Below are 27,421 nucleotides of genomic sequence, written 5' to 3' on the forward strand. Positions count from 1 at the left end.
ACACTAAGTCTTCAATTATTTTTTTAACCTGACTCCTTTTGCCTATTTATGAAAATACGAGCGGAACTGGAAAGACAACTTTCGATGAACGATGAACGGGTCATAAAAGCAAGGAAAATAGAACACAGGAAGAATCTTACCACAAGGCTCGACGTCTCATGCTATCTGGCGCTCATAATACTCTATCTTGCTGATGAGAACCTCATACTACTCTTGTTGCGAGGCTTCCAGCAGTTCATGCTTGGCCATCCACCAAACAGCATAGAAGCGTCAGCAGTGCTTACGCCAGCGATTCAGCGGATATTGGCACAGAAAGTGTTGTCATTGGGGCTGGCCTTCAACGTGTTAGGCCTGATAGTCCATATTGCATTTTCAGCGCGCGGAGGTTTGGGCCAAGGCATATCGTACGGTGCATACATTATAAACATTATGGGGGAGAACAGGTTCGAAGGATGGTTTCACAAGCTGCTGTACCTGCTGTTGTGGGACTTTGTGCTGGTGGCATTGCAATTCTCGCTCTACAGCATGAACTTTGTCAAGCAGGATTTGAACAGTGCAGAGGACAGCGATGTCGTCGCGTCGATCGACGTCGTGAAGGTAGTCCAGTACGTGAATCTTATAGAACGCGCGCAAGCACCAACACCGTCATTGAGCGAGATGATGCCGCGACTGGGGGTCTGAGTGGAATTCTATTAGTAAATTACATATTTCCAATAGGACAGTTACGCAAGTACTCGGCCTTTGTCTTGAGAACTCTGATAGATTTGTAGAAGATCTCTTCTGGAGGCATGGCGCCTGTTGACTCAACGTTGAATATGAAATGATCTCTTTTCCGGCCCAGCTTCACCTTTCCTTCAAACTCCTTGTGTCTCAAAACTTCCCTCGAAACGGTATCTTTTCTAGCGTCGGCAACGTATGCTGCACCGTTGGAGTCAATGCCAATAACACCGGAAGGGAAGCATTTCTGGAACTTCACCGCGTCGTCACCCGTTATTGGCTCGAGTATGTCAATCGTTGGAAGCAATCTATAGGATGCAGTGCTGACTGGAGAGAATTTGGCGTGATCAGCTCCAATGCCCAGAACACAGTGAACTCTGAGTGAAATCTCCTGGTTGGGACGCAGTTTGGCAATCAAGATGTCTGGATCGCAAGGAACAACAGGGCAGTTAGCGAACTGGGTGACCTGGCGTCCGTTTGGCTCAAATTTCAGATCCCTGGCATAAACGTTGGAATTTCTGTATAGATTCTCTGGGTCGTTGTTTCCAGGGACGGCATTCGGGTTTTTCGTGCATGCCACATCCAGCGATAGGACGATCGTGTTTTCGTCTGTGAACTTATCTTCCTCCTCGGCATTTGGGTCGATCCAGGTCAGCATGTCGGGATCGACCTTCAAAGGCACCAGACCGATTCTATGAGCGAGAACTTCGTCCTGGATGACCGACGTGTTATTAAAGATGTACACATACTCTGCTGCAACGGAAGGCACCTCAGCAATCATGATACGACGGAAAGCATTGGCAATAGATGTGTCAAGCCCCACCAAGTCAAAGTTTGCAGTTCTCTGAGTGAGGTAGGAGATATTGAGCTGGAAGTTCTTCTTGAAATTTTCCAGATCCCAAGCATACTCTCCGTTCGCAGAGTATCCTGGGAAGTCGGTCGCCGTGGTATTACTAACCCGATCGTGCTCGATGTTAATGATATTGGACATAGAAAATATTTCAAAAAAAAAATAAAAAAATTTATGTGCATATGGAATAACGTGCGTAAAAAGAGCTAGTCTGCTTTCCTAATGATACCTACGTAGAGAGAAACCTAGTTAACTGTTGAGCAGCAGATCACGATTTTTGTAATCATCATAGACTTGGTGTATAATATTCACAATATTAACAAAGTTCCCTTCACTTAGCCGATGTCTGTGATCGTTAATCAACAATCAACCGCGACCAGCAATCGCTTTTGCTTGACCAGATCTTCATCGCTCAACTGGGCTATTTTCGGCTCTGAGTGCCTTTTATCGAGGTCACTCCACTGAGCTGTCTCAATCACCTTACTCTATAGCTCATCTCTACACCGGGTCAAAAAATACACATAAATACTATTCTTCCTTTGACACAAATGTCTGACGGGAACGAGTCGTCCAAACAACCTTCCGCGGTAGACGATGCTGTCGCCTCGACCAATCTGCCAGTCGCAATCAGTCCGCCTCTCCCAGCCCGTCATCAGGGCCACGCAACGGGCACTAGTGTGCATGCTTCAGATGATCATACAGGGGATCATCCTCCGGCTTTGCCGCATAGGCCACCTCGTTCAAAGAAGTACGGCCTGGATCGTGTATCCACGGATGATTTTGAACTTACTACACCGATTGGGTCCCCAAGGGTCCCTAAACAGGGCGCACATTCAAGGTCGCCTGCTGACCCTGCTTCCGATACTAGAAGTCTTCATCAGAAAACGCTGGATTTCCTGTTGGAAAACCAAACGTCCCGAATTGTGGGTCTGTTCTATGAGCTGCCAGAAGACCTAAAAATCCCCGACAGCGAATACTATACCCAATTGAATGCACAAGATCATTTAATAGAGGTTAGAAGCGAGGTGGAGGCCAAGAATTTCAACAACCCGGACCAGCTCACGGTATACAAGCTCTGGTTGAAGAGCATAAAGCTGAAGAAATTTGGCGTTGTCACAGCCAGTAATCCGGAACTACTGGCACAACTCGAGTCGGCCCAAATCGAAACCGAATCTATTTTTCCCCAACTGGCATCTGTGTGCGGCAAATTAGGGACCAAGTCGCTGCCACCACTGGTCCTTCTCATCCACAGTCGTCTCCAGGACCCAGAAATCACGTTTATTCTTGCCAAGCTGTATAGCAAGATAGACATGACGAGATGGGTGTTTATGGTTCTGCGCTCCGTAGAGAGGACAAACGCGTCAATGTTAATAACTTGGCACCAGAAGCACGGGGACGTCGCGGAGTTCGTGCAGAAACAGCTGGAAAGCGCCAAGTTTTGGAAGCAGCTAACGGCACAGGAGCTCGATTTGGTGACCCACCGGGTGGTGGTCTACGGATTTGACTCGATTGTCGGCGATGTTGCTAGTATGCTATGTGGTGGAAGACCAAAGAGGGGTATTGAGAGTCACCTTATATGGGACGACCACGAGTACGAGCTTCTAAACGAGCCACTCAAAGAGCCCCACGACCTGCTCCGTGAGCAAAATAAATTGCACAAATTGCAGGTAGAACTGGAGACAAAGAGGAAACAGTATACGGAGTTGCTAAATAACTACAAGCAGCTGAACGAGGAGCGATTCAGCAACCAAACAATGATCAAAAAGCTGGAAGCAAACAACGGACAGTTGAGGTTGAAGCGGAACGAGTGCGAACGGAAGCTAAATGCGCAATTGTCTAATTTCGAGGTGATTAAGGTAAACAATGAGAAAAATGCTGAAATAGACAAAATGAACCAAAAATTGCGACTCGACATTGACCGCGTACAAACCGAACTAGCAGAGTTGAGGGCCAAAAAGCTAAGGCATTAGGATAGGTAGGTGTAAATAGATAAGCTAGAACGCGTAAGCTTATTTCTGTCGATGACGTCACACAGCAGAGAGTCTCCATACCACGGAATTCCAATGGAGTGGAGGTGTGTCCAGGTAGGCAGGGAAATTTTTGAGGGATGATGAAATTTTCTATTGTTTGTGGAATTCCGTAGAATAGTTTTTTTGGGGAAACCTGAATTGAGTCCCCAGAAAAATCGTCATAATCCTGGTTGGAGGGGTCTCGGTGCTTGACAAAATAACCCACCTTGCTGTGTATGCCAGAAAAAGAGGGGCCGATTCTTGCCAAGCGACGTTGAGATCCCGGCCTGGGCTTTCACGCTTCCACTACGAAGAAAACTGCAAACCACCATTCTCTCAGCACTTTTCAAGCTGTCGACTGTTCCATAGACCTAGCCACTCCACCGCAAACAAATAAAGCCCCCTTTGCCTAAAAACAATGGATTCTCCAGGAATATAATCCGCTTTTCACAGGTAAGATCTGCGACCCGAGATGGTCAGAACAGTATATATAAAGTGCCGTGTTCGAAAAAGATCTCTTTCAACTCCGTTTACAGAATGTCTTCTGAAAAGCTCTCTGACTCTCCTCATGAGAACGGCCTCTTTGCCTCCACTAGCGAGGACGGTACCGGTCTGGCTGAGCCAGTTGATCAAAACGTTCTTTCGCAATATAGCGAGGAAGAGGTGATGAATTTGGGACGCGCGTACGCGAGACAAAACGACCTCGACGAGGAACTTTTTGCTCACGCTGCTGCCATCGCCAGAAGCCCTTCGAAGTTCAACTCCATGGACTTCCTCACTGAAGAGGAAAAAAAGGCTCTGTACGACGAGATCCATCACCCGTGGAAATTGCCGAAAACCCTCTACTGGCTTGTCTCCACGGCCTCCATGGCTGCATGTGTGCAGGGAATGGACGAAACCGTCATCAACGGTGCCAACCTTTACTATCCTGAGAGACTCGGCATTGGAAGCGGCTCCGAGCACGACACTTGGCTCGTGGGTCTTGTCAACTGCGCTCCATACCTCTGCTGTGCCACGATGTCTGTGTGGTGCACAGACTACCTTAACAACAGATTTTCCAGACGTGGTGTCATCTTCTTGTGCAGTATTTGGGGTACTCTTTGCTGTATCTGGTCTGCTCTGACCAACACCTGGTGGCACCTGTTTATTGCGAGATTTTTCCTCGGCTTTGCTATTGGTCCTAACTCGACCACTGTTCCCGTGTACTCCTCGGAGTGTGCTCCAGCCAAAATTAGAGGCTCTCTCGTGATGAACTGGCAAATCTGGACTGCCTTTGGAATCATGCTGGGAGACGTGTTTGGACTTGCCTTCTACAAGGTGCCAGACCGCGGGATTGCCGAAGGTCTGCAATGGCGTCTGATGCTGGGTTCTGCTTGTCTTCCTTCGATCATTATTCTTGCACAAATCCCATTCTGTCCAGAATCTCCAAGATGGCTCTTGGGTAAAGGAAGAGACCGTGACGCCTTCGAGTCGCTCGTCAAGATGAGACACACTCCTCTGCAGGCGGCTAGAGACGCATTCTATAGTCATCTTTTGCTTCTTGAGGAAGGAGACATGAAGGCTTCGTTCTTCACAAAGCTCAAGGAAATGGTCACTGTCAGAAGAAACAGAAATGGTGCTGTCGGTGCCTGGGTCTGTATGTTCATGCAACAGTTCTGCGGTATCAATGTTATTGCATACTATTCGTCTACCATTTTCCGTGACTCTGGATTCTCTGTCAGAGACTCTCTTATTGCTTCCTGGGGATTTGGTATGCTCAACTGGGTGTTTGCACTGCCGGCCTTCTTTTCCATCGACAAGTTTGGCCGTAGAACATTATTGCTGTTTGCTTTCCCAATGATGGCTATCTTTTTGCTGCTTGCAGGATTCGCGTTCTGGATTCCCGAGGAACACAAAGAAGCCAAAGTGGGTGTTATCGCCTTGGGTATCTATCTGTTCACGATCGTTTACTCTTCGTCCGAAGGTCCCGTCCCATTCACGTATTCTGCTGAGTGCGCTTCCCTGAGAGTCAGAGATGTGACAATGTCCTTTGCTACTGCCACTTGCTGGTTTTTCAATTTCATTCTGTCTTTGACATGGCCATCGATGCTGAAGGCATTTAAAGCGCAGGGAGCTTTCGGTTGGTACGCCGGCTGGAACATTGCTGGGTTCTTTATGGTTCTGTGGCTGCTGCCGGAAACTAAGGGTCTCACGCTGGAAGAGTTGGACGAGGTGTTTGACGTTCCAGCAGTTGAACATGCAGCCTATCAAACCAGAAACCTCATCAACGGTTTCCGCAAGAGAGTGCTGCGCCAGAACGTGGAACCTCTGCCACCTCTTTACACAAAACGGCGTATGGCAGTGACCTCAGATTGGGAGGCACGCAAGAACGAAATCAAGCACATCGAGTAAGATAATTAAGTAGTAATGTGAAGTGCGAAATTATTTGTCATGTCAATAAAATTACCTGGGCTCTGCATTGTGAGAGTAACAATAATATAAAAATGACATCCTGGAGGTCGTGTGCGGCTTTGTGGTGGGGTCAATTATTTAGGAAGAGGCATGTTTTCTTGCTGCCAAGATTATTCCAGTTTGCATAACAGAGGTCCCATGACGTAACACATCCCCAAGTCACAAACACTTGTAGGAGGGGAGACATCTTGGCGTTGTATAAATAGGCCGTGTTTCCCACCTGATGTACCTCCAAAAATGTCTTCTGAAAAGATTTTGGACTCAACAGACGAATCTCTGCTCCAGGAATTCAATGTCCTCAGCAATTACTCTGAGGAACAAGTGATGGCTATGGGGAGAAACTATGCCCTGAAATACGACCTCGACCCGGAGCTATTTAGCCGGGCTGCGGCCGTCGCTCGGGCCCCTAACAGATTCAACTCGATGGAGTTTCTCAGTGAAAGCGAGAAAGAGGCTCTCTACGAGGAAAGCCACCATCCCTGGAGGTTGTCGGGCCAATTGTACTGGCTGATCATCATGGCCTCGCTCGGTGCTGCCGTCCAAGGTATGGACGAGACCGTCATTAACGGTGCGCAGCTATACTACCCTGGCGAATTTGGCATCGACAACGGAACTGAGCGGGACACCTGGCTGGTGGGTTTGGTGAATTGCGCTCCTTATCTGTGCTGCTCCACCCTTTCGTGCTGGATGACCGACTGGCTGAACGAGAAGCTCTCCAGAAGAGGAACCATCTTCCTTACGTGCACGATCTCGGCTCTCACTTGCATCTGGTCGGGACTCGTCAACAACTGGTGGCATCTGTTCATTGCTCGGTTTTTCCTGGGTTTCGGAATCGGTCCGAAATCTACCACCGTGCCAGTTTACTCCTCTGAATGTGCTCCAGCCAAGATCCGTGGTTCGTTGGTCATGATGTGGCAGATGTGGACTGCTTTCGGAATCATGTTTGGTTACGTGATGTGTCTCGCATTCTACAGAGTTCCTCCGCACAGTATCCACAAGGGACTCGGATGGCGGTTGATGCTTGGTTCTGCTTCGCTCCCAGCGTTCCTAGTCATGGTCCAGGTGTGGTTCTGTCCAGAGTCACCTAGATGGCTTATGGGTAAAGAGAGACACAAGGACGCATACAACTCGTACCTGAGAATTAGAAAACACGAAATTCTTGCTGCCAGAGACAGTTTCTACACCCACGTCCTACTTCTAGAAGAGGCATCGTACGAGCTGCCATTCTTCACCAAGGTGAAAGAGATGTTTACAATTAGAAGAAACAGAAACGGAGCCATGGGTGCGTGGGTTGTCATGTTCATGCAACAGTTCTGTGGTGTGAACGTCATTGCATACTACTCGTCTTCTATTTTCAAAGAATCCGGATTCAGCGACCGTGACGCCTTGATCGCCTCTTGGGGATTCGGCATGCTAAACTGGGTGTTTGCCGTTCCGGCCTTCAAAAACATCGACAAGTTCGGAAGAAGAACGCTGCTTTTGTTTGCATTCCCATTGATGGCTATATTTTTGCTGCTAGCCGGTTTCGCATTTTGGATTCCAGAGGACAGAGAAGGGGCCAGAGTCGGAGTCATCTGTCTCGGAATCTATCTGTTCACTATTGTTTACTCTTCGTCAGAGGGCCCTGTTCCATTCACTTACTCGGCAGAATGTGCTGCTCTTTACGTTCGTGACGTGACAATGTCCTTCGCCACGGCCACCTGCTGGTTCTTCAACTTCATTCTGTCGCTTACCTGGCCATCTCTGTTAAGAGCATTCAAGCCACAGGGAGCCTTTGGCTGGTATGCCGCCTGGAACATTGTTGGATTTTTCCTGGTGCTGTGGCTGCTTCCAGAGACCAAAAACCTTACTCTGGAGGAGCTGGATGAGGTGTTTGACGTGTCTGCAGCCGAGCACGCCAAATACCAGACCAAGAACCTGTGGAACGGTGTTCAGAGAAAGCTGCTGCGCCGCGACATTCCTAAGTTGGAGCCGCTGTACCATTCTCACCGTGTGGCCATCAAGAACAACGAGTGGGTCGAGATGAAGCACGGGGAGGCCGAGCATGTCGAGGCAAAGTAAGTACTCATTAGTGTTGATCTAATTTTTTTCTGCGCGGTAAATCACTGAGCTCATGCATATTGGTAGCAAGCATCAGCAATTCAAAGAAGAAAGAAAAAAGGTAGGAGTGTAAATTTTAGTCAATATGGACGCAGACACTCAAGTACACAAGCCGAGGCAACAAGATACCCGTTCAGGCTTTTTTGGCGACGAGGGCAGGTCTTCTGCCTCCTCCTGGGACGCAGAGAAGTCCGCCATCGATGGATTAGAGCCCGATGTCAACGTTTTGTCGAATTATTCCGAGGCACAAGTCCGGACTATGGGCAGAAATTACGCTCTCAAGTACGGCATGGACCCAGAGCTATTTTCCAAAGCGGCAGCTGTGGCGAGAAGACCCAGTTTCTTCAACTCGATGGAGTTTCTGTCGGACGATGAGAAAGAGAGTCTTTTCGAAGAGGCAGAGCACCCATGGCGACTGTCTGGGCAGCTGTACTGGCTGATTGTGATGGCATCTATGGGCGCAGCCGTCCAGGGCATGGACGAGACGGTGATCAACGGCGCACAGCTACAGTATCCGTCGTATTTTGGTATCGCTGAAGATACCGACAGAAATACTTGGCTGATAGGGCTAATCAACTCTGCGCCGTATCTCTGCTGCTCCACAATTTCGTGCTGGATGTCTGACTGGCTCAACGAGAAGCTTTCGAGAAGAGGCACCATTTTCTGGACCTGTTTTGTCTCTGCCATCACGTGCATCTGGTCTGGCTTGACGAACAACTGGTGGCACCTATTTATTTCCAGGTTCTTTTTAGGGTTCGGCATTGGCCCCAAATCGTCGACAATCCCGGTTTACTCGTCAGAATGTGCTCCGCCCAAGATCCGCGGCTCGCTCGTGATGATGTGGCAGGTGTGGACCGCCTTTGGTATTATGTTCGGCTATGTGATGTCGCTGGCATTTTACAGAGTTCCTTCGCACTCCATACACAAGGGCCTTGGCTGGCGGCTTATGCTTGGCTCGGCAGCACTGCCGGCAATATTGGTGATGCTCCAGGTCTGGTTCTGTCCGGAGTCGCCGAGATGGCTCATGGGCAAGGGCCGGCACCGCGAGGCCTTTGATGCGTACAGCCGCATCAGAAAGTCACCGCTCCAGGCTGCCAGAGACACATTCTACACACACGTGCTGCTGTTGGAGGAGAGCTCCTACGAGGTGCCCTTCTGGACTAAAGTCAAGGAGATATTCACCGTGAGAAGAAATAGAAACGGGGCCGTCGGCGCCTGGGTGGTGATGTTCATGCAGCAATTTTGCGGCATCAACGTCATTGCATACTACTCGTCGTCGATCTTCAAAGAATCGGGATTTTCCGAAAGAGACGCGCTGCTGGCGTCGTGGGGGTATGGCATGATCAACTGGGTGTTTGCCCTGCCTGCTTTTTTCTCGATTGACAGATTTGGCCGCCGCACGTTGCTTCTCTTCTCTTTCCCGCTCATGTCTATCTTCCTACTTTTGGCAGGCTTTGCTTTTTGGATCCCCGACGAAAAGGCCAGGGTGGGGGTCATTGCGCTGGGCATTTACTTGTTTACAATCGTCTACGCTTCTTCCGAGGGACCTGTGCCATTCACGTACTCCGCAGAGTGTGCTGCGCTGTATGTGCGTGACGTTACGATGTCATTTGCTACTGCCACTTGCTGGTTCTTCAATTTTATCTTATCTTTGACTTGGCCGTCACTGCTGAAGGCATTCACCCCGCAGGGTGCGTTCGGGTGGTATGCGGCGTGGAACATGGTAGGGTTCTTGCTTGTTCTGTGGCTGCTACCTGAAACCAAAGGTCTTGCATTGGAGGAACTGGACGATGTGTTCGATGTGCCGTCGTACAAGCACGCAGCGTACCAGACGCGGCATCTGGCAAACTGGGTGCAGCGGACGATTTTGCGCCGGGATATACCGAAGATAGAGCCTCTGTACCGGCAGCAGCGTGTGGCGGTGCACAACCAGGAGTGGGTGGAGATGAAGCACGAGGGTGAGCACATAGAGTAGAGAGATTACCTCATGTTTAAACTTAAAATAGAATTAAGCAATCTTTACTGCGTCATGCATGCCCCCTTACGTGTAGCTCACTGTGCATAACACAAGAAATGCTTTTTTTGCATTGCCAATGTTTTTTTCCTATTCGCGGCCCGAAGGGTTGCTTTTGATGCAGCCGTCCGCGCACCAAACCCCTTCTGGTAATGCTTGCTCCATAAGGTAGTCTGTCAGTTTTAGTAGGACGGAGTAAGCGAACATAGCAGATCGACTTGATGTATATGCTGCGAAAAAGAGCAAAAAAGAAGCGTAATCATAGATCTAATACTTATACTGGCTTGTCCGCTTCCTTTTCTGCTTATCTTACTATGGAAACGCTCGATATACTAACAAATTCCACTCTCGACTCGTCGTCGTCACCACGCGGCACCTCCATAAGCAACGAAGCCCCTCGCTTAGGCTTCGACATGGCTCCAGCTCAGGCCTGCCAGCCTCCTATTCCGCACGATATCGATTGGGAGTCCAACTACGAGCTCGGCTTGCCCGATTTCCCAGACTTGCAGCCCAAACAGTCGCTCGATTCCATGGCCGCCACGCTAGACCTCACAGACTTCACTCCCCCACAGCAGCATTCTCCGCTCAGTGTGTCGCCAGAGATCAAGCCGCCGTCTGAGCAGCCCGACCCGGACCCGCAGCCGCAGCCCCTGCTACACGTGTCCCGCTCGCGCTCCTCCAGATGCCCCGTCTGCCGCAAACACATTACCAGAGACATGTCCCGACACCTGCGCACACACGAGCCTGTTTCGCGATTCAAGTGCGTGTATCCGCGCGAAATGTGCATCCACAAGACGGGACAGTTCAACAGACCGTACGACTTTAAAAAACACCTGCTCAACTGCCATTTTGAGTTTGACGACCGCGACGCTAAAAAGCTGCACAACTTGAGCGACAAGCTCCCCCACACCGGTAAATGCCACTGCGGACTCAAATGCACAGCGGAGTTCTGGCTCGACTCGCACATTTTGCCAGACTACGGCTCGTCGTTCCGCTGTAAGCACCTCAACAATGTATACGAGAAGACCGGCATGAAGCCTCCTAGCCAACGATTCAGCACAAGAGGCTAGAGGGCACGAATGATACCACGCTGTTTTATAAAAGCTGCAGCAAATGAAGATTTTGCTTTTGCAAGTTCAAGTAGCGTACTCTGGTCCAATTGATGGTCTTCGCGTGCGGTCACCGGCGCCGCGGCGATTTGAGGATGCGTCGCTGTGTCTCTCAAGCGAGTCTTGATTGCCTCAACAGATACTGACAGATACTTGGCAGTCTCGGAGCCTTGCTCGATCAACGGCGATGAGAATGCGGTTGACGGCGTCACCGGTGTCACTGGAACGCTCTCCAGTGTGCTTGGAGACGCCGTTGGGGTCTCGTCTGGCCGTTTTTCCAACGACAACGGTTTCAACCAGCTCTGTGATTCCTCCTCGTCGGCGTCCTCCTCTGCGACGATCGTCTCATTGATGATGTACGAGAGCGGGTCTGTCGCGGTGGCAAACATGCCGTCGCGCGAGGCCGGCCGCACAGGGTTCTCGATGTTGAACGTGCGCAAGTTCAATTTCTGGTGAGGGTTCAGAGTTTTCGTGTACAGTGAGCTCGTGAATCCCATGGCCGAGCCAACCACGTGACCTGTCAACTGGTTCACCTGCTGCCCTGTTTTATCCAAAAACGTTTTCTCCTGATACGACTTGTAGTCGTTGAGCAGGTCCAGCGAGTTCAGTTTGTGTTGTGCCTGCTCTATCCGCTCTTTCCAGTTGTTCAATATATTCGTGTACTCTATTTCCTGGCCGTGGACAACCACGCCCTGTAATTGCACAAATTTGTCCATGTTGCGCGTCAGAAAACGGAATATGTCCCGCGACTGGTAGTAGAACTTCATGGTCAGCTTGTGTAAGAACTCAGACAATGTCTCCAACACCTGCGGGATCATCAGCTTCACTTTGGCGTCCAGATCAAGAAACACCGTGCGCGTGTCGTACATGTGACTTTTCGTCGTTTCTAGCTTCGCCTTCTCCTTGTCGTTGAAATTGCTCGTTTTCAAGATCTTCTCCACAGAGTTGTGGTACATGTCGTAGTCGATTTTTTTGTGGTTGCGTTTTGTAATGAGCTTCAATGAAGACCGGATATACTCCTTCATCTCCTCACATTGATCCACAAACCGGTCTTTGCTGACCTCCACGCGCTGAGTGACCTGGTCGTAGATGATCCGGAACAGCCGTTTGGCCTGCCGGATCTCGTTGACTGTCACGTTCGAGAACTCCTCGTTCTGGTCCGAAACCAGCTCCGAGTCGACCTTCTTGTCCTTTTTGTCAAACGGCGAGTGCAGCTTCTCAAATGTGTCCATGCTGCCTAGCAGGTTGTCCAGGATACTGCCCAGACACCTACACCACTTGCGCTCCTGGACTATCAGGAACTCGAGCCCTGCGATCGCATTCTGTAGGTCGTGCTCCCAATTTCTGATCTGCTGGTCGTCCGCACTTTTCCTACCAATCAATTGGTGTGGACCCCTGTACAGGGCCTTCCTGGCCCCTTTCAACGACATCTTGTTTGATAATCACTAAAAATGCCCTAAATTAACTAAAAATATATATCCGGGTGCCGGGTGTAGCCGCCCCCGTTTAGTCCTCTAGCACGCTCTCGTCAAACCTATTGTACAGTTCTTCCACCTCCTCCTCTGTCAAACCTTCTGTCTCCCTCACATCCTGCACACTAAACCGGCGCCGGTCGTGCAGGATGTCGAACTCGTCGTCCTGGTCGTCGCTCGGTGTTCCAAACTCACTGTCCTCGTATCCTCCGTCCTCGTCCTCGGGATAGTCGTTTCGGTAAAAGTTCTCGTCGTTCGAGTCTTCATCGTCGGTCTGTTCCGCAGCCTCCTCCTGCTCGTCAATCGTCTCCATATCGTCTTCGTCAAATTGAATGTACCCTATCTTGTCCTTCTCCCATTGCTCTGTCACTGCCTTGTCACGATAATAAACATCGTAGACGTAGTCGTCATCCTCCGGGACGGAAATTGGCGGTCTTTCCACTTCTGCAGAGGCGTTCGACATTCGTCTTTTCGGAGGCTTGTGGTGTTCCTCCTTAACGTCGCTGGTTCGAAGATAGTCCTGCAACATTTCCATCAGCTGGGGATCAATTTCGTCGTCTTTTTTTGGAATGCTGAACACTTTCCTGCCCGTGCTCGATTCGTCTCGTTCTAGAATCTTGGACCCGTCAACGTCGTTGTTTGTCTCGTCTGTTCTGGCCAGTTTGAACACGTAGTTCGCTGACTTCGACCGTTTCGAGCCACGATTCTCCACGAGCAGCGCCTGCAACGGATCGTCCGTCCTTTTTCGCTTAATTCGTAAAATTTGCGGCCCTGATGACATTGTAAACTGAATAATCTAGTATTTTTTATTGCTAGATATAATATGGAATTCTAATCTGCGAAAAAAATCCCTTGTTCCCCTTTTTTGTATTATCCCAAATGACAGGCCCTCTAACTTCTCTTTTATACAGACTCAACAGGCAGCTTAGAGAGCTCAGCGAATTGCTTATTGGGGCGACTTTCGATCCATATCGTGACATTGTGCTGGTCACTGGGGGCTGCGGTGGATTGGGAAAAGAGCTGGTACTGGTGTTCACCAGGGCCCATGCCCCCGTCGTGGTATTCGACGTGAACCTCCCAGAGCCAGAAGACAGGGTTCCTGGTGTTCACTATTACGTGTGCGATGTGAGCGATCGCAAAGATGTGCTGTTGAAAAGTGCACAGGTTGCTGAAGAAGTGGGAACAATTACTATCTTGATCAATAATGCGGGAATCACCACAGGCAAAACCGTACTTGACCTCAGTTTTGAGGAAATTGAAAAGACAATCGAGGTCAACTTGTTGTCCAGCTTTTATACCATCAAAGCGTTCCTTCCATCCATGCTCAAGGTGAAGAGAGGATACATTGTCACAGTGGCATCCACCTTGGGATACATGTCACCTGCGCGTCTTAGTGTTTATGGGGCCACCAAGTCTGGTCTCATTGCTCTGCATGAGTCACTTACCTACGAATTGGGCCCTCCTTCGTTTAACACAACCGGTGTCAAGACTTTGCTCATTTGTCCTGGCCAGTTGAAAACCAGAATGTTTGAAGGAGTCAGAACGCCGCACACCCTGCTAGCACCGGAACTAGAGCCCAAGGATGTGTCTAAAGCCATTTTCAGCGCCATCGAGTTGGGTAAAAGAGGTGAGATCAAACTTCCTTTTTATGGCAACTTCTTGCCCATTTTCCGTGCTGTGCCATGGCCCATTGTCGAGGTTGCAAGGTACTTCTCCGGAATGGACACCAGCATGAGGAAATTTGTGGGCAAAACAATGGCAATCAAGGAATCTTCTGAGTCCGCGCTGACCAACGCAATTTCCGAAACGGGCTCTGTTCTCTCGGGTCTCTTAGGTTCCGGCGGATTCAGAGGTGAGGACGTGGATCCTACGAAAGAGTTGGACATCATTCTAGAGTGATTATCATTAGAAGGTAAATCGTCGTGCCGCCTGCGCGGTAGAGCAGTTTATACAGGTTTGTTCAGTCATTTCTTCTTCGCACGCTTATTCTTCTTGGTGTCTTGTGTCTCCGTACGCTTCTTTGTTTCCGCCTTCACACTGACCTTGAAAAATCCATCCAGTCTGCCTTGCACACCTCCCTTGAGCCCCTTCTTGAGCTTTTCCACACCGTCTCTGATTCGTTGTTCGTTGAACCCATTTTCCTTCACCATGAACTCGATCAAGCCATCTAAATCAGGGTCCGTCCACTTCAAGTCAATGTCGTCTCCGTTCAGTACCTCTGGATTTAAAAACAGTTCTCTGGCTTCATTATAAGGCCAGTTTTCGGGAACCTTGTATTTGCATTTGGGATCATTCTCGATAAACTCTATGATCTTTTCAATGGACCCATGCTCCTTGATCAATTTGAAGGCTGTCACTGGGCCAATGCCTTTTATGGTCTCACAATAATCGCATCCAAGAAGAATACAAAGATCAACAAAAGTATTGATGTCCATCCCGAAACCTTCCAGGACAGCGCTAGTGGTAAACTCATCGACCTTGAGTTTCTTCGATTCTGCTGCAGTGACGTTTCTCAAGAAAAATGGCGGCTGGTAACACAACGTATCCATGTCCTCGGAGGCAGCAGCATACACTTTTCCCTTACGGGCCAGTTCCGCACACTGTGCTTCGGCCTCGCACGGCGCGATCACGTACGGTATTCCCATGAGCCTGAGCAGATGCTGTGCCTGTTCGTTTTGCTCGCGGGTCACTTTGACCTGTCTTTTCTCAAATCTTTGCAATTCCTCCACCGTGCCCGTTTCTTTCAGCTCCAGAGCTTTTTGTTCGGCCTCTTCTCTTCTCTTGAGCCTTTTTTCCAGCTCTCCTCCTTTGAGGACAGGAGGCTTTCCATCAAACACATAGCACGGCTTGATGCCGTTGCCCACCATTCGAATGGTTCTATAGAAAAACCCCATGAGATGCGACGTGGTGCCTCCTGCTTCGTTTGTCAACTGGTTACCGTCTTGCTGTCTGACAGCAATGAGGAACTGATACAGACACATTGACGCGTCAATTGCGATCTTGCGTCCAAACAGAGACTTCATCTCGCTTGATCTGATGGCGCGTGGCGCGTTCTCCGCCACAAGAGCGTTGAGCCCTTTGATTCCCATGTCAACTAATTTTGTACGCGTCGGTAGCTGAAATATATTATTCCAAGCTCGATATATTTTCGACGCGACGCTGTCGTTCTCGTTTCGAAAGCAAATTTTGCAGAAACCAGTTTGGTTTATTTTATCATCCCTGCTGGATCCCATTGCTAATACACGTTCCCTGATTAATAATGTTTGGCAACTCGGCGTCCACCACCAGCGGGTTTGGAGGGTTTGGTTCCAACAGCGCCTGGAATAACAACAATTCCTCACCGTTTGGAACAAACACTGTAAACAACAATACCTCATCTCCGTTTGGGTCGAACACAAACACAAACACGGGAGGCTTGTTTGGGGCCGCTGCAAATACGTCCTCTGGGCTGGGCACATTTGGGTCCAACACCAATACCAATGCCCCAGCCAATGGCACCTCCTCGAACACCGGCTTGTTTGGAACAGGATCATCGTTCAACAGCTCATCTTCGCCGTTTGGCCAATCGGCCTTTGGCAACACAGCATCCACTGGAACCACGTCAACCGGTCTTTTTGGTGCATCGAACAATACTGGCTCTGCTTTTGGGTCTACAGCCACGACGTCTCCGTTTGGCCAACAGTCCACTGCACCTCGGTTCGGATCCACCCTTGGAGCCACTAACACCCAGAACAGAGGCACGTCTGTGGCTCCATTCAAGCCGCTAACCGAGAAGGATCCAACAAATGGAACGCAATACTATGAGACAATCACAGCCATGCCTGAGTACTCCAAGTTTTCTGTCGAGGAGCTCAGAGTTCAAGATTACATAGATGGCAGACGCTACGGTAACAATGCTGGGTCTGCTGGAACGGGAAGTTTTGGCACAGGAACTGGTTTCGGCTCCAGTACCGCTGGTGGATTTGGAACCGCATCCAACACCGGCGGCCTCTTTGGCCAATCCAACAATACTACCTCAGGCGGTCTATTTGGACAGTCCAACAATAATACTGGCGGAAACCTCTTTGGTGCCAATAAACCTGCCACAGGCGGCCTTTTCGGGTCATCCAATAACAACACCTCTGCCTTTGGCTCGAACAACAATTCTGCATTTGGCTCGTCCGCTGCTCCATTCGGGCAGACGAACAACTCGCCATTCGGCCAGCAGCAGCAGTCGGCTACATTTGGAGCGTCCTCGAGTTCTCCCTTTGGACAACAAAACAACAATGCTGGCACCCTTTTTGGTGCCAACAATAATCAGACCAGCTCTCCATTTGGTCAACAGAGCACAACACCTGCTTTTGGCTCGAATAACCAGACCGGCACTGGCGTGTTTGGCAACAACAACAACCAAACAAGTGCTTTTGGCAGCACGGGAACTAACACTGGTAACCTGTTTGGTGCAAACACCACGGCTAACAAACCCACTTTTGGCGGATTTGGCTCGTCTGGGAACACATCTGGAGGCTTTGGCTCGACAGGTAATACCTCGGGTAATCTATTTGGCAACAACAATAATAACCAGCAATCCGGTGGACTGTTTGGCAACAATAACAGCCAGTCTGGAGGCCTCTTTGGCCAGCCTAACAAGCCTGCCGGTACTGGCTTTGGTTTTGGTTCGACTAATAACGCACAGAACGGATCACTGTTTGGAAACAACGCTTCGGCCAACAACAATACATCGGCACCACTGTTCGGCAATAATACTAATCAGGGTGGATCACTTTTTGGTAACAAACCAGCAGCCACTTCTGCCGGAGGTCTCTTTGGAAACAACAACACAGCCAACACTGGAACTGGGGGTGGCTTTGGATTTGGCGCAAACAATAACAACAATGCATCGTCGGGGGCTCTGTTTGGCAATAAGCCTGCTTCCAGTGGAACTGGATTTGGTTCGACAAACGCCGCATCTGGTTCCTTATTTGGTAATAAGCCAGCAGCCACCACTACGACTCCTAGTTTCGGCACAACGAATAATAATACCAACAGTTTGTTTGGAAACAAGCCGGCAGGAACAACTTCGGGTGGTCTTTTTGGCAACAACAATCAATCCTCCACGTCTGGAGGACTTTTTGGAAATAAGCCAGCGACGACTGGGGGACTCTTCGGAAACAATAACCAATCATCCACGTCGGCAACCTCAGGAGGACTATTCGGCAATAAACCTGCCGGAACGACTTCTGGCGGCCTCTTTGGCAATAACAACCAGCAATCGAGCTCCTTTGCATTTGGGCAAGGCCAACAACAGCAGCAACAGCAGCAACAGCAACAGCCTCTGGCCAATCTGGACCCATATGGAACAAATCCTTTATTTTCCTCTATGGGAGCCAATACAAATCCTATTGTCCAACAACCTCCTGTTCCTCAGGCTATTCCGGTGAAACAGGTGGCCAAGAAAAAGCCAATGCTCACTTCGGCCTACAAATTGAACCCAAAACCGTTGTTTTCACCTAACGATCTCCTGGTAACGAAACCAGGCAGTATTGTGGCAGTTTCTTCTCCATCCACCGCGGGCTCGAATAGCTCCAGCAAATCTGCCACTCAGACTTTAATCGAAGACTCCAAAGACTCTGTCAACGGCTCCAAATCCGAAAAATTCCTCTCGCCTACAACGGATGACGCCATTTTGTCCAGCTACATTTTTGCCCCGTCCAGAAATGTCACTAAGCTCATCATTGACAAAACGAAGCAAGAAGACGAGTTTGAAGGTCTCAAAGCAACCAATCTAGTCACTCCGCGTCGCCAGATCACGATGAAGGCCTCGATGAGCAGCCTCACCCCAAAACCATACGTGTCTCCTAGCAAGACCGTGCTCGAGAATGGAAACAGCCACGAGCCTCCAGCAGAGATCTCGAGCACTCCTAAATCGGTGTCCGAATCGACTTCGACCAATGAGGAATGGCCGGAGGGCTACTGGATCTCTCCTTCATTGGAAGAGCTGCAAAAAATGTCCGCTACACAGCTCAAATCTGTGCCAGATTTCAAGGTGGGCCGCACCGGCTACGGAAAAATCGAGTTCCTCAAACCTGTGGATCTCACTTCAATTCTCCTGCAAAAAATCCCAGAAATTATTGTGTTTGACAAGCAGTCCTGTATTATCTACCCAGATCTCAATACCAGACCGCCAGTTGGTGAAGGTTTCAACATCCCAGCAACAGTGTCTCTCGAAGGATGCTTCCCACTGTCCAAGGACACCAAAAAGCCAATCACGGACCCACATCATGCTGTTGTGAAGAAACATATCAGACGGTTGCAAATGATTCCGAACACGGAGTTCGTGGGTTACGATTCCATCTCCGGTACCTGGCAGTTCAAGCTTGAACATGTCTAAATGGTGTGAGGTGTGTATATTTAGTTACGCGAAAAACAGATCAAAAAAAGATAAACAAACAAGATAAAATAATATAGTTATGTCTTCTTCTGAGTTTCCTACCGAGAAGGAGAATGTCGCTCCTCAGCAATTTCCTTACAAAGTGCGAAAGCCAAACAGAAGACATACATTGTTGCCTGTGCCTCCCAGAAGCATTTTGAAAGCTTCAGCTGATCAGAACCATACGATCGCTATAATACCTAAGAATAAATCGAAAAAGAGGCGAGTCTCGTTTGCCACAGACGTTGATGTTCGCAGCATTATTCATAGAACTCACGAGGCGGACGAGAACCATTCTAGTATCGGATTCCATCCTCGCAGACGTGACTCGCTGCAGATAATTCCCTCGTATTCTCAGAAAAGAATATCCTTCTTTGGACGCAATGACAATCCACCGAGTGCAGACGAGAATGAAGATTGCTCGCAGGTAGTTGACAAGATCCAAATGTCGCCCGGTTTGATTGAAGAAGACAACATGAGTCAGCCAATGGAGATGTCAGAAGAGATAAATGCCGAGGTGCGTGAGCTTGTTCGCAAAAGCTACGACACAGAAACAGAGACGTTTGAACCTACAGAAGCCCCAAATTTAGAAGCTACTTTTAATCAGATAGACGAAGAGGACACGATGGAGCTCACTCAGCCAGTCAAGAGGCCAGAAGCAGCAGATGCGGAGTCTGTAGTCGAATTGGAAGCTTCGCAACCAATGGAATTCACACAGCCGGTTCGTCTTGAAAGTAATGTCGATGAAAATATAGGGTTTTTGCAGCATGAGCCAGAGGATTCGATGGAGATGACGCAAGCGATCCGTTGCAATCACGAAGAACCTCTAGACATGGAGGAAACGATGGAAATGACGCGAATAAACAAACCGGCTGCAGACTCGCAGGAACCTATGGAACTCACTCAGCCAGTGCGAACTGTTGCACGGGATCTAATTTCCTCTAGTCTGAGAACCCCGCCACGTTCTGAGAAATCGCATATCTCTACTCCTGGTTCAAGTGCTAGAGCCCTGAAGATCCGCACTGACGAGTTTGGGTCTCCACAAAGCGCTTCCAAAGATTCTATGCTGGATTTGGGAGAACTTACAAGGCCGAGAGACATTATACAGAATCTCAAGAAAGCAGAACAGCAAGATGAGGAAAATGTTTCTCAGAAGGAAGATGGACAAGATCAGCAGGAGGATGACGAATTCAAAGAACAAAATGCAAGTGCAGAAATGAGTGCTTTTGAGGAATCTATCATAATTGCTGAGAAAGTTCCACTGGCCGAGGTGACTCTGGACTCAGAAAATGAGGAAGCGAATTTTGAAGACGAGGACGACGACTATGTTCATGTGACTCTTCCACAGTTCCTCAATCAAGTCCAGGTTCAGTTTTATGACAATATCGGGCCTTCCGAACGCGAGCTGACTGTGACTAGTGAAGGGTCAGGATCCCAGGCTCTTCACAAATATGTGGATGCCGTGACAGAGTTCCCCAATTTTGATTACTTCTATCATCTCATTGCCCAGCGTAAGTCGGGGATTGATCGCTCGCAAAGAAGTATCAACGACTTCAGTGAGGCAATCATCAATAACAACCCAACTTCTGTGAGGGAGTTTTACGAGAGTACAGATGAGGTGCAAAAGGATTTGAAGGTCAACTATCAAGCGTTGGCAAGTCTGGCGAGAACTATTGCTGAACATGGCAACTTGGTATTTATGACAAACTCCTTGGAAGGACTGCTCAAATCGTACGAAAACCGCAAAGCTTCAGTGAACTCTCAGGTTGCAGACATGGAGGAAATTCGGGCAGCATTCACCTCCGAATACCAAAAATCTGTAAAGAGGAAGGCAGACCTCACGAAAACGCTAGCGTTACTGCAGGACAGGCAGAAGAATTTTGCGAATGTCGACCTTGACAAGCTAGAACTGCTGAAGAGCCGAGTGGAAGCTGCACAGGAACAAAATGCTCGTTTGAGAGAGGCCAAGGCGAAGCTTCAAAAGGAGATTGCTGAAAAGGAAGAGATATTTAAACTTGTCTCTACTCAACTCTTGGAAGCGCAAGAGGAAGACAAGCGGCTGAAGAAACGCGTGATGGAACTTAAACTTCCATCCCAAAATGAGCTAGACCTCTTGCAACAGCAATTTGTTGACCTCCAAAGAACCACACAGGTGGAGCTGCTTGTGCTGAACGAGAAAGAGTTCAAGGTACAGATCATGAAAGAGCTTCAGATAAGTGTTGACCTTTCCACTGGCGCCAGAACCTTGAGGGTTTTTCCGACCAACCCGCAGTTCAAGGACTTATACACAAGATTTGCAGCTCGTTTCCAATCTATCGAAGGCGCTGGTTTGAAAGATTACTTAATTCAAGTGCAACACTCCTATAAGCAGTTTAAAGAGCTGGTCAGAGAGCTTCGTATTCTTCAGCTATACTACCAGTTTCAGCAAAAGGAGAACGATATGATTATCTCCATCACCAAATCAGATCTGTACAAGCTGGAAGCTAAGTTCAATGTTGACGACCTGTTATCATTTTCTGAGCCCGTAAAGGTGACGACACAGGTCGTTAGTCTATGCGGGAGCGAATTTGCAGCAGATGATATTTTGACTAACGCTCTTAGCGAGACCAGCCTCAATATTCTACGGCGGATGGAGAAATAGCGCAATAAAATCGATGCAGTACATAATACTCAGAATTAAAGTAGCGTTGGAGGCTACTTACCGCTCAAATCAGTATTTCGTATCCCGGGAATCAATTTGCTGGCCTCCGTCTGGTAGTCCGGTGAAATCAAATTCACCGGAACGTCGTGTATGCTGTCCTGGATAATTGAAGTGGCGTGGCTCGTAGCACGCGGAAGCGATGGACGCGCAACAAGTGGAGGTCGAGAGCGATTCATTCCAAATGACAGTGTCAGCTCTGCGGAGTCGTCAGAGTCTTCGGAGTCTGACCCGCTTTCGGAGTTGTGAGAAACTGGCGCAATCACCAGTTTTTTCCCGTACAGAGGATTCCGCGCGGTGTTGGTTGGAGACTTCTGCGTTTCTTGAGGATTATCCGGCACTTTGATGGTCCGCTGTTCAGAACTCCCTTCATCGTCAGAAGAAGCAGAGTTTTCGGAGTCATTATTGAAAACCACCTTGCGCGAGTTTCGGCATTGTGGCATGGCTACGCTAACAGGTCGTCCAGCCGGGGACAAGTGTCTCGCACTGTAGTAATCATTAGTGATCGCAGGTGCGATGGATTCCAGATCGGATTTAATATGTTCTGGCACGGACACTGCAGAGTTCATTGTGTGCAAGGGAACGTCGTTCCCTAGTGTATGCGAAGCAGCAGAGCGAAGTTCTCCGTGTGAAGCACGTGACATCGACGTAGAAGAGCTCACTGAGCCTTGACGCGTGCCCAAGTTGGTTGGCAGTCTCTGCGATGGTATTCCTGTGTAAACTGAGGTTTCGAGCGACGAGGAGTTTGGATTGGACGAGTTTTCATAGAAACTGTCCAGCGATGCAAAGCTGGGAACCACCGGCAACGAGGCCCCGTTCGGCGAGTCATCCTCCTGTGCTGTATTTGTATGACCGGATTTGTCATCAACGCTGTATGACGGATCGATCAGCTCACGGTCACTTGTATCTGTGGTGATGGTCATTTCGCTCTCTGTTATGGGCAAATTTGACGAGTCCGGGTTGCTCGTCGTTCTAATGATCTCGGAAAGTTGACTAAGTGCAGAAGAGCCTCTTCGGTTTGGTGCAATGAGAGAGTCTGCGTCCACGTTGTGCTTTGTCTCGACCACTTTGGACAACGACGATGAATCTGTTGTGGTCGAGTCAATAGAAAGGGCGAGAGAGTCCCGGTTTCCAGGTGCCAGCTCGCTCCGGCGAGTAACTAATTTTGGAGGTGTAGCGCTTTGCGCTGATGGAGACGAAGGAAGGCTGGAACTCTTTGACCACCCGCTTGTGCTGAGGGCCTCCGACAGCAAATAAGAATGTTCGCCGTTAGTTGGAGTGCCTGTGGACGATTCTGAGTCAGAAGGACTCATCATGCCTTTTAGAGATTGGACGTAAAGCGATTGTTTCGTTTTAGGAGCAGAAAGACCTGTCAGTCTAAAAACATCAGACAGTTTCTTCTTGATTCTGTTGCCGATACCGACCACTGCCTCGTTAACCTCTTCAGTGCTAACGGCAATCTTCATTTTGCTATTCCAATTGGCTTTGTATTTTCTAGATTGGGCCCGGGACAGTCCTTCGAGAAAAAAAGGATGTGCCTTTATATCACTGATCTCGATTCTATTCTCAGGCGATTTCCGGAGAAGCTTGTCGATAAGATCCTTGGCTTGGTTCAAATCGTAATCTGGTATTGGCGGCGAGCACTTCCATTTATTGGTATCTGGGTAGGTTAATGGCTTGTTGCAGATGGTGTCAAACAACGCAAATTCTGACTCGGCGTTGAACGGAAGACAGCCAAATAATAAACAGTATAATGTGACTCCCAAAGCCCATATATCTATCTTGTAGGTCACTTTGTCACAAGACCCATCTGTTTTGCACAATTCCGGAGCCAAGAACGCAGGTGTGCCTGCAGTTTTGGCGAGCTCGACTTCGTCATTTCCTTCCAAGCTTGCTGCGAAGGAGACCCCAAAGTCTGATATCTTTACCACATAGTCTTTAGAAACGAGTAAATTGGATGGTTTGATGTCTCTGTGGATGATTCCTTGATTATGCAGATATTCGAGCCCGCTGACAACGTCTCTGAACACATTCTTTGCTTCAGATAAGGAAAGCAACGGTTCGGGTTTGAACTCAGTCTCTTCGTCTTCCTTCTGCCACTGAATCTCACCTTTCTCCAAATATTCTAGCACCATGTATATTTTTCTAGAGCTTTCTGCGTCCAGTACTTCCAAAAGCTTGACAACATGCGGGTGCGAGCACTTCTTCATGATCGCTATTTCCCGTCTAATTTTGTCCTCTTGGGAGGATCCAGGTCGCGTCAATCGACCCAATCTTGGCTTTGAGCCACGATCCACAATCTTTATTGCAACCAGCTCGTTGGAATTGAGGTCTTTTGCCAATTTCACTTTGCCATGCTGACCGCTCCCAAGATCTTTGAGAATCTCATATGTGTTCAGTATTCTCTTGTGCGTTATCGGATCGTACTCCACACGCACATAATGAGTCTCCTTCACCTTTGGCAGTTGAGGGACCGGTAATACTGTTTCCTCGTGTGTTTGGCGGTCGTACTCATCCAGTTTCACACTACTGCGTTTGGCACGTGCTAGGATACCTAGATTGTCCCTTGAAGGACTCGTGGCTATTGAGTTAGTGCTCTTTCTGGAGGTGACGTTTGGTTTGTGGTGGTGAAAACTTTCAAGAAGCTTTCCCAAAGACGAAGTGGAACTTGTTCTGGAATAACTGGGTGATTCGGACATGTTATGTGAGCTGTGTAAGTTTGCCATTGAGGTGGAAAAGTAGTCGCCCATCTTGTGGGCGGCATCCGTAATCTTCTGAATTGACGGGGGTCTGCTCAGGCTCGGCCTGATCTTAATATCCGGTGAGCCCTCTTCTAAAATTCTAGGGGACTCCATGCCCCTGGAAGTCTTCACAGAGAGCAATTCCGTTCGGTTAGCGATAGGGGGGTCTACGCTACCTTTTGACCCTATAATTTGTAGCCCGGGAGATTTATTTTGTGCGGACATGCTGGTTAAACCACTGGATCGGGTTGGGCCAGCACAATTTGTGTTTTGTTACTGTTTGAAATGAAACGTTGATGAAGAAAGAGGGAATGGTTCACTATCAATATTCCGTCTGCTGAAAACGCAATTGCTAGTTTAGAATGGCGATGTTGACGGGTTCTCCCGAGTGGAGAATGATAATAGGATATGAAATAATCGCTGTTGAGAAAATGATTAAGAAATTTTGAGAAAAAGTCTAGCCAGAAATTTATCGTTACAGTTGCTTCGTGAGGCTGAATTGCCTGTCTACAAAATAGTGTCTTCTGTATGCCGTTTTTCTTCTGGCTAACTTCTGCCACATCAACTAACAACTGAAAGAGGCCGCTACAATGCTGCATCCGACGTAGTCGCCAGGTAGGCTATATGGTTGGGTTAAAAAAGCTAAAAAAAATCGTCAGCTACAGGATTCGAACCTGTGAGTGCATAGCACAAAAGATTTCAAGTCTTTCTCCTTAACCGCTCGGACAAACTGACTATCCTCGAAATTTTGTTGACAGCTGTCAATATCAGCGGTGTGCGCCATCTTGTAAACGACCATTTTGGGAAATTGGAAACTGATTATACGTTTTAAATTTTTTTAGTCTAATGGTAGCCATCGGGAAATGAGTGCCGATAGTGTACTTTGCATCATGCACAGATAGCGTGCGGGCATGTGGCTGCCCGCGGCTATTCACCGGAACTCAACCCCCGATATGCCGAATAATGTTTGATATCGAATAAAACATGTATCGAATGATATATAATCACGTGAGCCAGAACCAGACTCTCTCGATGATATTCCGAGGAACTGGAGGCACGTACTCTGCAGCTTCCCTCTCTGTTTCCTCGAGGCCTGTAAAACAGTCGATTTGCTCTGGAGGTGCAAAGAGACGGAAATTCCGAGTCCATAGCATGTGGCTAACGTAAAGAACAGCCACTATCGGAAGAGTGATGTACGCGGCGAAGAAGTCAGACGTCTTCCAATTGAAGAACACAGCGTAACCGTTGGTGAGAGCAATGATCGTAAAGAAGACTAGACAAGCGTAAGCACCAGCTATCTGAAATCTTGGTCTGTAGGTGACACGAGAGTCCAGCTGGTGGTACGTAATAGCTTTCCGGTAGCGCAGGTAGGTGATGGAGACGAAAATCCATGAAATGAAACCGGACACTGTTGAAATGTTGGAGAGCCAGTTGAACACAGCCGTAGAAGAGTTAGAAACGTTGAGGAAAGAAAGCAAAGCAATAGCAGAGCAGAAAATCACACAGTAGATTGGCACACCGTAACGAGTACATTTTGAAAAGCATTTTGGGACGATTCCCGTGAGAGACATGGAATAGAGTGTTCTGGTACTTGCGTAGAGGAATGAGTTGCCTGCTGAGTAAGCAGAGGTGAGAATGGCGGCGTTGACGATGTGGTTGAGGTATTTGATGCCTGCGTTCTGAATTCCGATGACAAAAGGCGAGGCTGCAGCCCCTGTGGCGCCACTATTGATGGCGTTCATGAGTCTTGGGTCATTGGAACCCACAATGACGCCGATGGCGAGCACTCCTCCAATGTAGAAAATCATCAGACGGTAAATGAAGCGGTTGGTAGCCTTTGGAAGATTTTTCCTTGGGGCCTCAGCTTCTGCAGCGGCCGATGTGATAATCTCAGGCGAAAGCACAAACGCGAACGCGGACTTAATGATGGAGGTCCAGCATGCGAGGAATTTTCCTGTGTTTCCTGGAACCAGGTGCTCAACAAATGCCCCTGGATGTTTCCAGTAGTGGAAGCCAAGAATACCGTGTCTGTTGGGGCCTGCACCCCAGAATATGGCGAATCCGAGAATGATGAGGCCCGTAATAGTGATCAGCTTGATAGAAGCGATCCAGAACTCTGTTTCACCAAAGTACTTGACGGCCAGCAGGTTGATTGCCACGATAGAGGACCACAGTATTGCAATCCAGATTGCCACGTTCAGATCCGACCAGTACTCGATCACAAAAGCAGCTGCCGAAATCTCTGCTGGGGTTAAAATACAAAGAGCGTAAACCAAATTCAAGCCGCATGTGAAAGACATGCTTTTGTTTCCCGTGTAGCGATCACAGAGCGCGTATAGCGTAGATTTTCCTGGGGCAGGAATGTAACTCACCATCTCTCCCAGCTGGTTCATGATGGACCAAACAAAGACAGCGAGAATGAGGAATCCAATCAGAAGACTGGCTGGACCGCATGTTGCAAGTGTGGAGCCACTACCGACAAAGATACCTGTACCAATGGCTCCTGCCAGGGCGATGAACTGGACATGACGGGACTTTAGGCCACGCTGGGTTGTGTAAACAGGTTTCTCATGCTCTGAGTTGAGTTCGTAGACATCAGATTTCACTTCGAGGTGTTTACTGCTCTGCTGAGCAGTGGAGGACTGTTGAGTAATGAAATCCATACTTTTTCCCGAGGATATTGAACGGCATTTATATTTGTGGATTCTTTAAACAATAGCCGCACGCCAACGAAAAAAATGGTCACAGGGACCTCCAAATAAGCTCGAAACGGCGGCGGGTCGGGCAAACTTTTTTCTGGCATTCTGTGCGGCAATACACGGCTTTAAAGGCCAAAGGTGTGGACTTAACA

At 48.7% G+C, this 27,421-nt stretch overlaps 15 protein-coding genes and 1 non-coding gene across 16 annotated transcripts; 9 read left to right on the forward strand and 7 right to left on the reverse strand.

Moving 5' to 3' along the window:
* Positions 1-48: 48 nt before the first annotated feature.
* On the forward strand, positions 49-681 carry HPODL_01126 (putative membrane protein; the record flags this gene model as incomplete). The annotated part of the gene is made up of 1 exon (XM_014077625.1): positions 49-681. One exon carries the CDS (start codon positions 49-51, stop codon positions 679-681), a length of 633 nt encoding a protein of 210 aa, XP_013933100.1.
* Positions 682-700: 19 nt separating this feature from the next.
* HPODL_01127 (DNA-directed RNA polymerases I and III subunit RPAC1) lies at positions 701-1,708 on the reverse strand (the record flags this gene model as incomplete). Its single annotated transcript, XM_014077626.1, has 1 exon — positions 701-1,708. One exon carries the CDS (start codon positions 1,706-1,708, stop codon positions 701-703), a length of 1,008 nt encoding a protein of 335 aa, XP_013933101.1.
* A 407-nt stretch (positions 1,709-2,115) lies between these two features.
* HPODL_01128 (uncharacterized protein) lies at positions 2,116-3,537 on the forward strand (the record flags this gene model as incomplete). Its single annotated transcript, XM_014077627.1, has 1 exon — positions 2,116-3,537. One exon carries the CDS (start codon positions 2,116-2,118, stop codon positions 3,535-3,537), a length of 1,422 nt encoding a protein of 473 aa, XP_013933102.1.
* Positions 3,538-4,113: 576 nt separating this feature from the next.
* HPODL_01129 (Myo-inositol transporter) lies at positions 4,114-5,967 on the forward strand (the record flags this gene model as incomplete). Its single annotated transcript, XM_014077628.1, has 1 exon — positions 4,114-5,967. The coding sequence occupies one exon, from the start codon at positions 4,114-4,116 to the stop codon at positions 5,965-5,967; it is 1,854 nt and encodes a 617-aa protein (XP_013933103.1).
* A 297-nt stretch (positions 5,968-6,264) lies between these two features.
* Positions 6,265-8,088, forward strand: HPODL_01130 (Myo-inositol transporter; the record flags this gene model as incomplete). The annotated part of the gene is made up of 1 exon (XM_014077629.1): positions 6,265-8,088. The coding sequence occupies one exon, from the start codon at positions 6,265-6,267 to the stop codon at positions 8,086-8,088; it is 1,824 nt and encodes a 607-aa protein (XP_013933104.1).
* A 124-nt stretch (positions 8,089-8,212) lies between these two features.
* Positions 8,213-10,102, forward strand: HPODL_01131 (Myo-inositol transporter; the record flags this gene model as incomplete). Its single annotated transcript, XM_014077630.1, has 1 exon — positions 8,213-10,102. One exon carries the CDS (start codon positions 8,213-8,215, stop codon positions 10,100-10,102), a length of 1,890 nt encoding a protein of 629 aa, XP_013933105.1.
* A 353-nt stretch (positions 10,103-10,455) lies between these two features.
* Positions 10,456-11,211, forward strand: HPODL_01132 (uncharacterized protein; the record flags this gene model as incomplete). Its single annotated transcript, XM_014077631.1, has 1 exon — positions 10,456-11,211. The coding sequence occupies one exon, from the start codon at positions 10,456-10,458 to the stop codon at positions 11,209-11,211; it is 756 nt and encodes a 251-aa protein (XP_013933106.1).
* On the reverse strand, positions 11,208-12,680 carry HPODL_01133 (Actin-associated protein; the record flags this gene model as incomplete). The annotated part of the gene is made up of 1 exon (XM_014077632.1): positions 11,208-12,680. The coding sequence occupies one exon, from the start codon at positions 12,678-12,680 to the stop codon at positions 11,208-11,210; it is 1,473 nt and encodes a 490-aa protein (XP_013933107.1).
* A 76-nt stretch (positions 12,681-12,756) lies between these two features.
* Positions 12,757-13,503, reverse strand: HPODL_01134 (uncharacterized protein; the record flags this gene model as incomplete). Its single annotated transcript, XM_014077633.1, has 1 exon — positions 12,757-13,503. The coding sequence occupies one exon, from the start codon at positions 13,501-13,503 to the stop codon at positions 12,757-12,759; it is 747 nt and encodes a 248-aa protein (XP_013933108.1).
* Positions 13,504-13,601: 98 nt separating this feature from the next.
* On the forward strand, positions 13,602-14,621 carry HPODL_01135 (Hydroxysteroid 17-beta dehydrogenase; the record flags this gene model as incomplete). The annotated part of the gene is made up of 1 exon (XM_014077634.1): positions 13,602-14,621. The coding sequence occupies one exon, from the start codon at positions 13,602-13,604 to the stop codon at positions 14,619-14,621; it is 1,020 nt and encodes a 339-aa protein (XP_013933109.1).
* Positions 14,622-14,686: 65 nt separating this feature from the next.
* On the reverse strand, positions 14,687-15,811 carry HPODL_01136 (Flap endonuclease 1; the record flags this gene model as incomplete). The annotated part of the gene is made up of 1 exon (XM_014077635.1): positions 14,687-15,811. The coding sequence occupies one exon, from the start codon at positions 15,809-15,811 to the stop codon at positions 14,687-14,689; it is 1,125 nt and encodes a 374-aa protein (XP_013933110.1).
* A 170-nt stretch (positions 15,812-15,981) lies between these two features.
* On the forward strand, positions 15,982-19,092 carry HPODL_01137 (Nucleoporin; the record flags this gene model as incomplete). The annotated part of the gene is made up of 1 exon (XM_014077636.1): positions 15,982-19,092. One exon carries the CDS (start codon positions 15,982-15,984, stop codon positions 19,090-19,092), a length of 3,111 nt encoding a protein of 1,036 aa, XP_013933111.1.
* Positions 19,093-19,171: 79 nt separating this feature from the next.
* On the forward strand, positions 19,172-21,772 carry HPODL_01138 (uncharacterized protein; the record flags this gene model as incomplete). Its single annotated transcript, XM_014077637.1, has 1 exon — positions 19,172-21,772. One exon carries the CDS (start codon positions 19,172-19,174, stop codon positions 21,770-21,772), a length of 2,601 nt encoding a protein of 866 aa, XP_013933112.1.
* Positions 21,773-21,825: 53 nt separating this feature from the next.
* HPODL_01139 (calcium/calmodulin-dependent protein kinase kinase) lies at positions 21,826-24,528 on the reverse strand (the record flags this gene model as incomplete). The annotated part of the gene is made up of 1 exon (XM_014077638.1): positions 21,826-24,528. The coding sequence occupies one exon, from the start codon at positions 24,526-24,528 to the stop codon at positions 21,826-21,828; it is 2,703 nt and encodes a 900-aa protein (XP_013933113.1).
* A 695-nt stretch (positions 24,529-25,223) lies between these two features.
* HPODL_05446 lies at positions 25,224-25,305 on the reverse strand. Its single transcript has one exon. It is a non-coding gene; the product is annotated as a tRNA-Ser (tRNA).
* Positions 25,306-25,574: 269 nt separating this feature from the next.
* HPODL_01140 (proline-specific permease put4) lies at positions 25,575-27,233 on the reverse strand (the record flags this gene model as incomplete). Its single annotated transcript, XM_014077639.1, has 1 exon — positions 25,575-27,233. The coding sequence occupies one exon, from the start codon at positions 27,231-27,233 to the stop codon at positions 25,575-25,577; it is 1,659 nt and encodes a 552-aa protein (XP_013933114.1).
* Between the last annotated feature and the right edge of the window lie 188 nt (positions 27,234-27,421).

The sequence above is a fragment of the Ogataea parapolymorpha genome, chromosome VI, assembly GCF_000187245.1.
Source record: "Ogataea parapolymorpha DL-1 chromosome VI, whole genome shotgun sequence".
Taxonomy (NCBI): Eukaryota; Fungi; Ascomycota; class Pichiomycetes; order Pichiales; family Pichiaceae; genus Ogataea; species Ogataea parapolymorpha.